General features: G+C 46.0%; 1 protein-coding gene across 1 annotated transcript in view; it reads right to left on the bottom strand.

Moving 5' to 3' along the window:
* The window catches only part of zmiz2 (zinc finger, MIZ-type containing 2), a 30940-nt gene that overhangs the window by 7281 nt on the left and 10588 nt on the right, over positions 1-13071 (bottom strand). Inside the window, exons 2-5 of the mRNA XM_030768346.1 lie at positions 5285-5390; positions 3171-3285; positions 2694-2887; positions 1920-2107 (exon numbers count right to left, since the gene is read on the bottom strand). Of these exons, the coding sequence (XP_030624206.1) occupies positions 1920-2107; positions 2694-2887; positions 3171-3285; positions 5285-5334 (547 nt within the window). The 5' untranslated portion in view covers positions 5335-5390. The remainder of the gene's footprint in view (positions 1-1919; positions 2108-2693; positions 2888-3170; positions 3286-5284; positions 5391-13071) is intronic.

Here is a 13071-nt window from a genome sequence, read left to right as displayed (position 1 = left end):
TGAAAGAGACGCTTGGAAGGACAACAATAACAAACATATACCCCAAGCATGTATAACGTCCATCCGTAAGACGTTACCAAAACATCCAAATGATATGGATTTCAGCTCAATCAATACATACGTCTACATCTGCCTGACACATCTGTAACTGCCCAAATAAAGGGAGGATTTAAGAGAGCGTGGGGTATTGAAAGCAGATGCTACGCATGGGCATGGGCACGGTCAGCGCCATGGGCTAAGTGAGCCGTTAACGGATGTACCATCATGCTAAGGGGTCATGGGTGGAAAACACCGCGCGGGCCCAGTCCTTTCGGTTACTACGACCACACGAATGAGATCTCAACTGTTTCAAAAGAGGGGATTACTGAAGCGTGTTTGGCTGGGGTTATGGCGATGAGGCGGCCAAACGTGCCGGATTTGCTGATGTTCCCTGAGGAACAGCGGCTGAGGTGATGTCAGCACAGAGGTGTGAGGGCGAGACCTCCCCGACCAGGAGCAGGGACACGCTCCTCCACCGCGACTGTCTGCACCCTGGCTCAAGACCCGAGGCAATCTCCTCACAGCAAACATCAATCTGGCAGAGCCCTTCATATCACGAAAAAACAGTGCAAACTTTGTAACACTGTGGTTAAACACAGCGATAGCAATGCTGGCTTAATGTTAAGTCATCTTAAATTAATCCATCATATCAGACCCACAGAAACAGCAGACAGGAACGGAAGCTCTCAACAGTAATCCATGCTTACTTTTACCTGCGACAAGGGACGAAATATGAGAATTACGTCACTAATCTCACTTTGCCCACTGGGCCATTACCATGCTTCCTGTGGTGAAATCGGTATGGAAAAAATCTTAAAATGGCCCCAAAGAAAATTTAAAAAATGTATTTACATTGTCTGTCACTACTTAATGGGGGATATAGTTTTGTTAGCTTTTTCCCCCAGAACACACTCCCTAGCTGTCATAAGCGGGACATTTCAAATTGCCTTGTCAGGCGGCCCCCCCTCCTCCCCCCACTGGTTAGACAGGTAACCATTTAAAAAAAAAAAAAAAGGGAGATTAAATGTGAAGAAAAAATGTTGACTCGACTCTATGAGGGGGAATGAAGCTCATATGCCATTACAGTGAAAAATATCACTCGCAAGTAAAGAGGTGCAAAGAACAACCCTCCTTTCAAACGTGTGTGTGTGTGTGTGTGTGTGTGTGTAAAATACACTCTAAGGGAAGCCTACAGGCCTAACTGCTTCATTTTCACACTGATGGATGCCGTGGGCTCTGTTACAGTGCGGGGCGCATTTTACCAACATGGCTTAAGTCCACTCAGATCCCCCTCACAGACACAATTAAAAAAAAAAAAAAAAAAAAAAAAAAGTAAACAAAGCCATTCTGAGTACAATCACTTTTGTCCAATGCTGCAGCATTCCCCATCCTGATGGGAGCGGCGTTTTCCGGGATGACAACATTCCCCTCTCTGGAGCAAAAGCGGTTTGATGAGCATGAAAAAGAATGTGAATCCGTATTGCTTGGCCGTCTCAATCCACACATCCAAACCCAACTGAACTTTTATGGAAGATTCTAGAACAGTGTTTTAGCGGCATTTTTCTATCCCCAAGCAACAAAACACGACAACTCTGGAATTTCTTGTGGAGGGCTGATGTCACATTTACGCAGATAAATAATTCCAGATAAATATAGGATCTATGCCAAAGCCTGCTATGAAAGTGATCTGACAGCTCAACGTGGTTCAATGCCCCATTAAAACACTTCACGTTGGCGTTTCCTTCAAAGTGGCAGTTATCTGCAGGCGCTATTTCTTTTATACCATAAACCCTTTTTTTTTTTTTTAATTGCTCATATGACTGGAGGCAGATGGTGATACATGTATCAGCAAAAACACTTATCAAACTAGCAATGTCCCCTTACTGGTCCATAGTTCAGCTCCTGGTTTTGTTTCTCCTGTATCGCAGCAACAGTTGCTGTGGCAGTGGCGGTTGCCGTGGCGGCCGCAGCGGCCACTGCTGCCGCGGCGGCAGCCTGGGTAAAGTCCGTGGGGGGACGGACCCCGTGAGGCGGCATCCCCAGGGAACCCCCACCATTATTGGGGTAGCTGTGACACAAGACAAACATGAATTAACCACACATAAATTACATAAGACACATGAAATTTCACAATATGACAATGATACAGAGTTAAAAAGAGGAGACATGAAACAACACAAACGTAGGTAGCTAATCCCATGTTATTCCTATGTCCCACACACGCTCAGCATGAAGAGTGTGTGTAATCTGAACGCTTCACAGTTGCTAAGTTACATGGCAGAGTTTATGACTCAGAAGGCTCACTGCTATGCAAATTAGCCCTAAAGGGAAAAGCCTGTATGTGTGAGTGCACACGCGTGTGAGAGCGTGTTAGTGCGTTGGAGGCAAGGCCAAAAAAAAAAAAAAAACAGTCAGAGTGTGAGTCAGAGCAGAGGCAGGACTCCCTCCGACAGTGCACTGAAGCCCCCGGAGCGGTGACGCACAGCTCAGGAGGCTCTGATGTCATGTGTGCAACCCCCCCCCCTTTCCCAAACACCCACACGCAATGAATGACATCCACTTCATTACCCTTATTTCCACCGCAAAGATGTCTATGAACTATAAATATTCAGAGTGCGAGGACATATGGAGACGTAGGGAGAAGCTCCTCTCACCTGCCCCCGTAGCCAGGCCCTGCCGGGTAGCCCCCGCTGGGCCGGGCATACATCCCCTGCTGCATGTAGGCCTTGTTGGGCTCAGGATAGCCCTGCTGGCCCATAAACTGAGGGGAATTCATGCCAGGGCTGTTTCCAGGCATCATGTGACCACCGGCAGAGTTTCCGCCTGGACCCATGGGAGCGCCAAAAACCTGAGCACAGGGAGAAGAGGCGATATGATCAGATTAGCTTCTGATTGGGTCGAAACCTACCGCAGTCGGCAGGACCAAAAATGCTTAACAGAAAGCCAAAACCTTTAAAATAACATATACTAGATCATATGATAATATCATGATACAGATACAGATACTGGAAAAAGACTTTAAAAAATATGTTTGCTTAACAACATCACGTTTCCTTTTGTTCAGACTGATGGCTAAAAAAAAAACAAACAAAAAAAAAAAACTGCCATCTTTTTATGGGGGCCAGTCTTACCTGGCTGGGCGAAGGATTGGTCACCCCCCACACTGTGGTTACCACGGAGAGGGAACCTGCAGGCTGATTGGGTCCTTGCTGCCAGGGGACAGGATCATATGGGTAAGAGCCGTCACTGTTTCGGGAGGGGGGGGGGGGTGCACAGGTGGGAAGAAAGTAAAAGAGGAACACTGTGATTATGTTGGTTTGAATGGTTCCTTTTTGAAAAGAGAGAGATTGTGAGGTAGGTGGACGAGACGCGGCGTACGCATTCTCCTCAGTCACTGATCTCCGTTCTTCATCACGTCAGTAGAAACTGAGAGGTATATACGCAGTCAGTGCATTACTGTGTTGACTCTAAGCTACACTGAAACAATGAAAGAGATACACCACTCTCACGCGTATAACCTTAATACGGTCTTTGTGCAAAACCAGCTGTATGAGTACTTCACAGAGAGTGTGTGTGTGTGTGAGAAAGAGAGAGACAGAAGACAGAGAGACCACGAGAGAGAGAGAGAAAAAGAGAGAACCTTTGTGTTGACTTGAATGTGCCACAGCCACATGCTCTTGAGGTACTCAGCCCAACGTTTCCATGGTGACTGCACAGTCACTTAGAGACAGGCAAGAGAAGCAATGTCAAGGGAGAGGGTGTAAGGGTAGAAATGTTGATGCATGTCTATGTGAGTGTGTGTGTATGTGTGCCCAAGTGCGTGGGTGACAGGGAGAGAGAGAGAGACAGAGAGAGAGGGAGAGAGAGAGTACCTACTATTTGCTGTGTAACTGGATCAAACCGGTTTTATTTTTAAATAAATTTTTCCTGTCTTGCCATAATTAGCCTGACTGCATTACATGTAGTCTTGGGGGGGTTGACACTCTAGTAAAAAATAGCATTGTACAATCGACCAGTATTTTTTCTTTCTTTTTTTTTTTTGCAGCAAAGCAGTTAAGGTCCAGGTCCAAGACAAGACATCCAGAGATAAGTCCTTGATCCTACAGCTCCTAAAAATGTTAAAACGACCCTAGAAGTGGTCAAGAACACAGACAACATGGATAACTAATCCTCCTGAATGAAAAGAGGGACCGCGGGGTAAATGAAAAAAAAGCTGAAGTCCAATAAGAACAGCGATGTGAGATTGGAGCCTCACTCTGTCTCTCTCTCTCTCTTAAACCTGGCAAAGAAAGGTCTGTCCTCCTCCTGAGTACGTTTCCAGGAACGCTGCTCAACGGCTTTCTCTGCCGTGCTATTTCGAACTGAGCCCGTGTCTTAACGGACCCGGAAAATTCTGAGAAAGCAGCGAGCCGCTTTTGCAGAGAGCAAACCTAACGTGCGGAGTTAGCATCCGCTACAGCGATGCATTCCTGAACAGGCTGAGGTTTTGTTTCTCAAGTTCCTCTATAGAAAACACCGGATGCACCCTGCTCTTGTTCAGGAAACCGCTGTTCCCGGGCCAAACCCCCAGGCACCCAATCAGCTGTGAGGAGATGGATGAGCCAATGGAAACGAAAGTAATGCTAAAGCAGGCTCGTGGCTAAGTAAGTGACAAGAGAGGTCAAAGTTCGGTATCATGGCGACGGCCAATGAAAGCTATTGTTTACACAACTTTGGTGCGGTTAAAGAGAAAACTAAAAGATTTTTCCCTTGATAAGTCAGTCAGTTTCTACTTTCGATTAAACCTTTCTTTTTTTGGCTTGATTATCTTCACAGCTGACAATAAGAGGATATAACAGCATCAAGATAATTCAGTCCCGTTTGAACGATCTCATTACAACCACCTTAAGTGACGGCTTATTTTTCAAGCTAAAAATCCATGACGGTAATGTGTTGTTCTGAAAGACTGTGTGGAGGGTAGATCAAAGCAAAGTCATTTCACTGCATTCCCCTCTCCATTATCAGCACTGTGTCTTGGTCCTGGTCTGATGACAAAGGTACCAAAGAGCTCTGAAGAACTGCTTGTTGAAACAGCCCTTTCCAACACAAAATCAGAATACCAGGGGGAAAAATGGCTCTCCCTTTTGTGGGACCGTGGTATTATTTTAAACAGTCTGTCAATGGCTGATGGTTATCATAAAATGACCAAGGTTTGGATCATGGAGGCAACCTGAGGATCACGTACAGGTGGTTTTCTAAGACTGACCTGTGTGGCGTTGGAGGCAGGGCAGGTTTCATGGAGTTGATGGGGTTCATCGGAGGAACGTGGGGGTCGGCAGGGAACCCCAAATCTCCTCAACCTGGCAGGCAGTCTGAAAGAGAGAAAGAGAGAGAGAGAGAGAGAGAGCAAAGAATGTGTTATACTGACAGCAGTGAAGCAGAACAAAAGGATTTTTCCTCAGTGTCTTGCTAAGGCACAGATGTACCAACTACCAGCTTCTATCCGTCGCAGCGGTTTCCACCAGTTTCATTTCCAGTGCTCTTTGATGGCTGACGCTCTACCCCCAGAGGCACGAGGGGTTAATCAACTGCTCAGTCTGCCTGCGTATCTCTGTCCTCTTTCTCTCTCTCTCCCTCTCAACGCTTTCCATGGGCTTTATACTACAATCATTTCTAGAACTGGAACCCTTCCATCAATTGCTGTGCAGCTTGGAAAAAAAAAAAACAAAAAACAAAAAAAAACACAGTCCCACACATAGCAAAAAACACAATGAACCAGAGACCACCACCCCCTCAAGCAAATTGCTTCTGTAGGGCTGAACTGAGGCAACAAACAAACCTGGAAATACTGAAAGGCAATTCGAACTGTGTAGAAAAAGAAGACAAAAGATAGTGTTAAGTACGGCGCAAGGGGGGGGGGGGGGGGGGGGGGGGGGGGGGGGGGGGGGGGGGGGGGGGGGGGCAAGTGTGTCCTCCACGTCTCTGCATTTAATGTGTTTGTGTGGACAACGCTGCACACCCTGCTCCAAACACTGCTCCCTGGTGCTGATTCCTCCCTGCCAATGGGAGGAGCAGGGAGAGATGTGAGCTATTTATAGTGCTTTGATTTCAAAAAAAAAAAAAAAAGAGGGAGAGAAAATGTGATGTGGAAAAGCTTGAGATTCTCATGGCTGTGCTCTGAGACCTCGAGCCTCCTCCAAAGATAATGCCTTTGCACACACCCCCACCCACCGATGCCCCCCCCCCCACCCTCGACCCCCCCACCAATCAATAATTCACATGACCGGTCGGCTTGTTTAGCACTGAAAGGTTTACCGTCACCCAGTGTTTTGAGTGTGTCTTAGGAGTGTAGTCGTTAATAATGACAACAGCACCCCCCCCCCCCCCCCCGACCCCCACCCAAACCCCAATTTTAACCAACTCCACTGAACTGCATTCTCCCCTCCCCACCCCTTGTTAAATGCTTCCCAGTCTGTCTCACATCTCGGGGGTGAACTCCATTAACAGACATGCTAATTTACTGTCAACATCGGTCCTTTTTAGCCCCACCACCCCACCACCCCCTGCCCCCTTTCTTCTCCCACTCACCCTCTCTCTCTCTCTCTCTCTCTCTCTCTCTCTCTCTCTCTCTCTCTCCATTTTGCGCTCACTCCTTACAGATTTAGGTCAGACACCCTACAGCTTGAAAAGACGAATGGATGAGGGGATGGAGGAGGAGGAGGAGAGGGGGGTAGTGGGAAGAGTCAGTCAGCGGAGTGACAGAGTTTATCAGAGACAGGGACACCTACAGGGATAATGAGAGGATGGAAGAAAGGATGAGAGAGAGAGACAGAGAGAGAGAGAGAGAGAGAGAGAGAGAGAGAGAGAGAGAGAGAGAGAGAGAGAGAGAGGAGAACAAACAGAAGGAGGAAGCGAAATGTAAGAGCAAAGCTCACATACTCCTTTTGTGCTGGTTTGAAAACCCACTCGACTAAAGCTGGGCTTAGCAATATTTACATGCTTGTACAGCTCATTTCTCACACACACACACTCTCATCACTCTGCTGTCATGTGTTAGCAACATACCAGCCTTTACTCTACCATTCATTTCCGATACCTATACCTGTCTCACTTACACTGGATTACATTTCCATTATGTTTCCATTATAATTAGACAACTGATTAGCATGAAAACTAATTATGGTTAAATAATCCATCAAGCACTTGAAAGCTTACTCCGGTCTGATCATTGTCATCGAATACGAATGCTATTCCGGACTGAACAGGACACCAATCAAAACGGACACCATAGACCAGGACATTTCATTCCACGTAACGACACATCACCACCACACAATGTGCCATGGCTTCCCCCTCCCTCCTCCAACAAATACACCCACAAACCTACACACTGCGACTCAATGTGTGAGTGTTTGAGTGTATGGTACTTCACACAGAGTCTGAGTTTGTCCTGAGAGGATCTATGAGGAGGCTGCACATTGAACCTATGACAACATAAACCCTGAAATTCAACAGTCTGAGAGAAAGAAAAAAAAGAGAGGGAGACACACACACACACACACACACAGTTTAAATCATTGGATTTTTATTTATGTACAAAGCAGTAGAACACTTCAGCATCTTCTTTTCTCAGATCCCCTGTGTGCGCGTGTGTGTGTGTCTGTGTATGGCTGCTAACAGCACAAACTGTTCCTGCTTTGGAATGAACAGAACACACTGTTCTCTCTCTCTCTCTCTCTCTAGTCCTGGGCCCAGTACCACCCCCCCCCTCCTCCTCCTCTCTCACTTTCATTCCACCCCTGGCCTGCAGTGCCCTGCTCCTGCTGTATTCCCTCCCTCCCTCTCTCTCTCTCTCTCTCTCTCTCAACCCTTCACATCATTCCCTTTACTGCTTAACAACTCTTCTCTTTCTCTCCCTCTCTCCCCCCCTGTAATTCACTCCTTCTATTTCTCCTCTCACACGCTCTCATGTTCCCTGTCTCTTTATCTGTCACTCCTCTCTCTCTCTCTCTCTCTCTCTCTCGACCCCCCCCCCCCCTTACTCTACTCCCCCTCTCTCTCTCTCTCGACCCCCCCCCCCCCTTACTCTACTCCCCTCTCATTCACTCTTTCTATTCCTCCTCTCACTCGCTCTTGTGTTCCCTCTATGTCTCTCCCCCTCTCACTTTCCCCTCCCTCTCCCTCGCTCTCTTTTCCCTCCCTGTCTCTCTCTCTCTCTTACCCACTCTTCATATGTCTGAATTTTGTCTGCTCTCATCTCCTCCTTCATCCACACTGTGAAAAGGGTCAGGTGCGGACACAGTGGTGTGGGGACATGGCATTGTAGGGGTGCAGACCATTAAGAGTGGTTCTATTTTTTTTTTTTTTCCTTTTTTTTTTTGCCAGCGGAACACAAAAGCTTGCTGGGCCTTTTGATTTCTGATAGGACAGAGAAATCCCCGCACGTCAGCGCTCTTAAAACCAACTGCCCATTCAGCTCTCCGAGGGAACTGTGTATTTTGGAGGCCAAACGGCATTCTAAAACGGAACAGTGGAAGGGTTCGAGTGTTGCTACACTATTAGAACAGTCCCTTCAGGAAAACTCCAAATTCTTCAACAGTTACCACACCCATATAAATAATGTAAGAGCTCCGACTAGTCAACTAAAACCAGAATGGTCTGGGCAAATAAGACTGTCACAGGATCCTGTGTTTCACTGTTAGGGAGTTCTGAGACTACAACAGCACAGACACGATGCTCATTTACCTACTCAAACGTCTTCCCTGAACTCCGTTAGATTTGGCTTTATATTCAGTTCAGCGAAAAAGCTTCTAGATTGTTCCTGGAGAGGGGGGGGTGCAGATAAAGAGTGTATCAGCAAAGGCGAGCATTGGAATTCCTGTTCAAAAACTTCCAATTTACCAAGATGCCAAATGGGGGGGGGGGGGGGGGGGGGGGGCAACTTATGTCACATGACTGATCTCCCCTCCCCCATGGCAAAGAGCTGGGAGGAGCTGAATTGAGAGGTTCTTGGCAGGAGAGGCAAAGTGCTTGGGGGCAGGGGGGCAAGGGATTAGCAACCTACACACACACACACACACACACACAGAATGCTAGCTTTTTTTAAAATAAATAAAATGCAAAAAAAGAGGAAAGAGAAATAATTCATGAACAAGTAATGGAAATCAGCAGAGTTTTATATCAATGCACATTGCCTTTTGAGGTTTAAGACAAATACACAAAAGAGTGAGACACTGGGAACAGGCACAGAGGGAAAACAAGAGTTAAACCACTCCAGCATGCATAGGTGTACAAATAAAGACCCGAGAAGATAAACATATCCATCACTGGTTGCCCAAGTGAGATACTGGACGCATTTCAACACGCAGTAACGAAACAGTACTCAGGGGTGTGGAGGTATTTAGCACCTAAAGTAGACCAAACAAACAAACAAATAAAAAAATAAAGAAATAATTCTGTGTTCTGTTTAGGGAATAAACAAGCCTTAAATCACCATTCTCAACATTAAAAACAGGCACTCGCATGCACACATGCACACACACACACACACACACACACAAGCAGGCTTTCTTGCTTTTTTTTCCCGCACTGCCTGTGGTAGATCATCAATTCCAACTCAAGTGTTAGGTCAGTATTAAGGAGAGAATTATTGACAAGACATTGCCTCAGGACCAATAAACAGCCAACCACTGACACAGCTAATGAGCTCCACAGTGATGGAAAATGGAAAATGTAATTCCACTGGAGTTTGGAGAAGGAAGAAAGAAAGAAAGAAAGAAAGAAAGAAAGAAAGAAAGAAAAAAAAAACACATTTCCTCCAGCTGAAGATGTGCACTGATCTTTAACAAAGACCTCTTTGTTAAAAGCCTTGGTTTACTCATTGTTTGACAGATTCACCATTTTTTAAAACGTTCAACACACTATCTGTAGAATTTATTCACAAGCAACACTGGCGCTGTTCACATTCCTCACTGCAGGAACCTGACTTGATTACGCCGACTCTCTGACTTCTTGGAGCATTCTGTGCCTTTTCATTAGTGACAGAGGTCGAACAAGACACATCACACGCTAGGCCAACAGGTCAGCTGTGTTCACACTGTGGACTACCTGGTGTTCAGTCATGTTTGACTTTGTCTTAAACGAATACTTTGTGTGTTCCTGTCACCTCCCCTAGAACAAATTGATAGGCAGTGGTTAAAAAAAAAAGAAAGAAAAAAAGAGAGGTAGTCAAAGGCTCCAAATTTTCCATCAGTTAACGATTCCTTGGATTTTGGAAGAGAATAAAAGAGAAGACAGACCAGGTAAAGTTCACTCTGCGCGCTCACGGGAATGTTACCCAATGAGTGGCGGGCCGCTTTAGATTGACTGGATTTTCGCTTCCATGATTTGGTTCATAGTTCATCAAATATCTCTTTTATGGACACTTGATTGTTTAAAAAAAAAAAAAAAAAAGCTAGGACGGGGGGGGGGGGGAGAGACAAAAGAAAAAACAACAACAACAACAACAAAAAAAACAATAAGAAGACGTTATGTGATGATAGCTGTTCGGCTCTTTAGCCTGTCCGTCAGGGCATTTATCTGAGAAGCCCAAACCCAGAGACATCTGCAAGCTGTTTGTAAGTTTGTGTCGGAGTCGGAGGCAGGGAGCCAAAGCCGGAGAAAAGTATGCGGCGCTGGAGTGAAACGGAATGAGACGCGGCAGATTTCAGCCGCGCACTCGAAGAGTTCCCTCTGGGTCAAACTGTCCCACCCTCTCCGCGAATTTCCCTCTACGCACCTTTGCCTTTTCCATTCTCGCCTCCGTGAGTCCAAAGTTAGTCAGAGACGGTCGGTCTCCACCCTGTCTTGCGTCATGCGTGGCAGAGAAAGCTCATAAACATGCAAATATCACACATGCCTTTGCTTTCTCTCCCTCCCTGTCTGTCTCTCTCTCTCTCTCTCTCCCTCCCTGTCTGCCTCTCTCTCTCTCTGTACATGTGTGTGTGTGTGCGTGTGTGTGGGGGAGGGGGGGGGGACCAGCTGTGCAATGACAATCTGATCACTCATAAAGATCATCCTGAAGAACTTCCCCATCTGCTTGATCTAATGTTTATTATCCCTGTAAGCGATTCCTCACAAGGAACTACAAGTGTTCCCTGGACTCATCTGAAGTGCAGATGAATGAAATGAAATATCTCCACTCAGCTCAGTTCATTCAACGCACAGATCAATGCATCAATCACCAACCCCGTCAGCAACTTGGACTGAATTATGTGATATGCGGCTTCCACGTGTGGTCCTTTTAAAGCCTCACTATCAAAAACATTGACAAAAGTTGAGGGTAAATGGATCATTAATTAAATTGATAATGACAATTAGATTCTGTAGAAGCTAAAATTCATTATTTGGGAAACTAGCAATGAAAGCTGAGTGATGTAATTTGTCATATATTCTTTTTGAGGATCAATGAATGGGACACAGGACACAGCACACTAAACCCATTTTCCACACCGAAGTCGTTTGAATTGTGCAGCACAAATGCAAATTGAGTCACATTGTATTGATTCACCTTTAACGACTTTGTTACACCCGTGACTGTCCTTAACAAAAGCAGAGTCGGCTGGTTCGTTCAAGGGCCTCTGCTTGATAAACTTGTCTGGCTTCAACATTTGCCCCCCCCCCCCCCCCCCCCCCCCCTCTTTCTCACTCTGTCGCTCTCTCTCTCTCTTTCTCAACTGCAACGTGACCCAGTCTGCACACAGCAGTTTCTGCCTCTCCCTCTCCGCTACAGAGAGGGGGGGGGGACAGGTTGACTGACTGATGGTTCGGCTGATGGAGGCTGACAGAAGCCACTCGATGGAGATTCATACAGAGACGGCTTACTGCCGGGCTCCCTCACTGACAACGGCTACATTACCGCTCTAATATCAGCGCTAGGACGAGTACGGCGCCTACTTAAGGGCAGAAACCGAGCTGCTCTGATCATAGCTGAGCTTTCGCAGCACTGCCGCTCTTTTGACTGACAGTGTTTTAAGGCTCTTTATCCACGAAAACGCACTATGCCTTCTTATCTAAAGGGAGCAACTGCGGACTCTGTTTAAAAAAAAAAAATCTTTCTACAACACACGAAGATAAATAAGACCCACAACGCAACACGCTATGCTATGCTATCTGTCCAAACAAAAAGTATGATACGAAAAGTTTGCATATTCTCGCCTCGCAAACAAAAAAATAACCTGATATATTTTACTACACGGACGGCTTCCGATTTGAGAATTTGTTACAGCTTTGCATTTTTACACAAGATCTTTTCACATCTCGACAGTTCACCCTCCACAACACTCCTCATACACAGAAATAGCATTTAGCATAATGAACGATCCACAGAAAACCACTCGGGCTCTCTGCTATTTCTACACACAGGAAAATCTCTCCCATGGAGACAAATGAGATACAACAGAAATCTATAAATGCCACACACACAGTCCCAAGACTCTACAGTTCTTATTAATGTGAAGCAACCAGTGCCGTACATCACAATCATTATAGCGGTCCTTATCAAATTTCTGAATTCTGGTCTAGGATCAGTCTATTTCTTCTGTATCTATAGTAAATACCGTTATACAGACTAGTAGGATCTGATCCTAGATCAGTACTCTGGCTCTGAGACAGCTGGTGACACGTCTGTGTTTGCCGTTTCCGGGAGAGCGCTGAAAAGCAAGCAGAGGCTGCTTCGTGCAGGTGCGTTGGATGTGACCGTCGCGAACGGTCACACATTCATCTCAACAATCAGATTATTGAGTAAGAGGGGCAACCAGAGATCAGAGGACAGAAAAACAACGTAGCTGCTTTTCTGGAAAACAGCTGCCTGCCACAAACGGCTATCTGCCCTCATATATTATGACACAGAATGAAATGTATATTCAAATTCTTTTCTCTTTTTTTTTTTTTCCTTCTTCTTCTTCTTCTTCTTTTTTTTTTTTACCCTTTGTGTAGTCTGTGGGTGTGCGGTCAAGGCTACTGGGTTTCAGCAATGATTACAGAAAGCACACATGAACAGTCAAGCCCAACATG

The sequence above is a fragment of the Chanos chanos genome, chromosome 3, assembly GCF_902362185.1.
Source record: "Chanos chanos chromosome 3, fChaCha1.1, whole genome shotgun sequence".
NCBI classification, from domain to species: domain Eukaryota; kingdom Metazoa; phylum Chordata; class Actinopteri; order Gonorynchiformes; family Chanidae; genus Chanos; species Chanos chanos.
The sequence above is the reverse complement of the archived record's forward strand: the minus strand, read 5'-3'. Positions and strand labels throughout refer to the sequence as shown.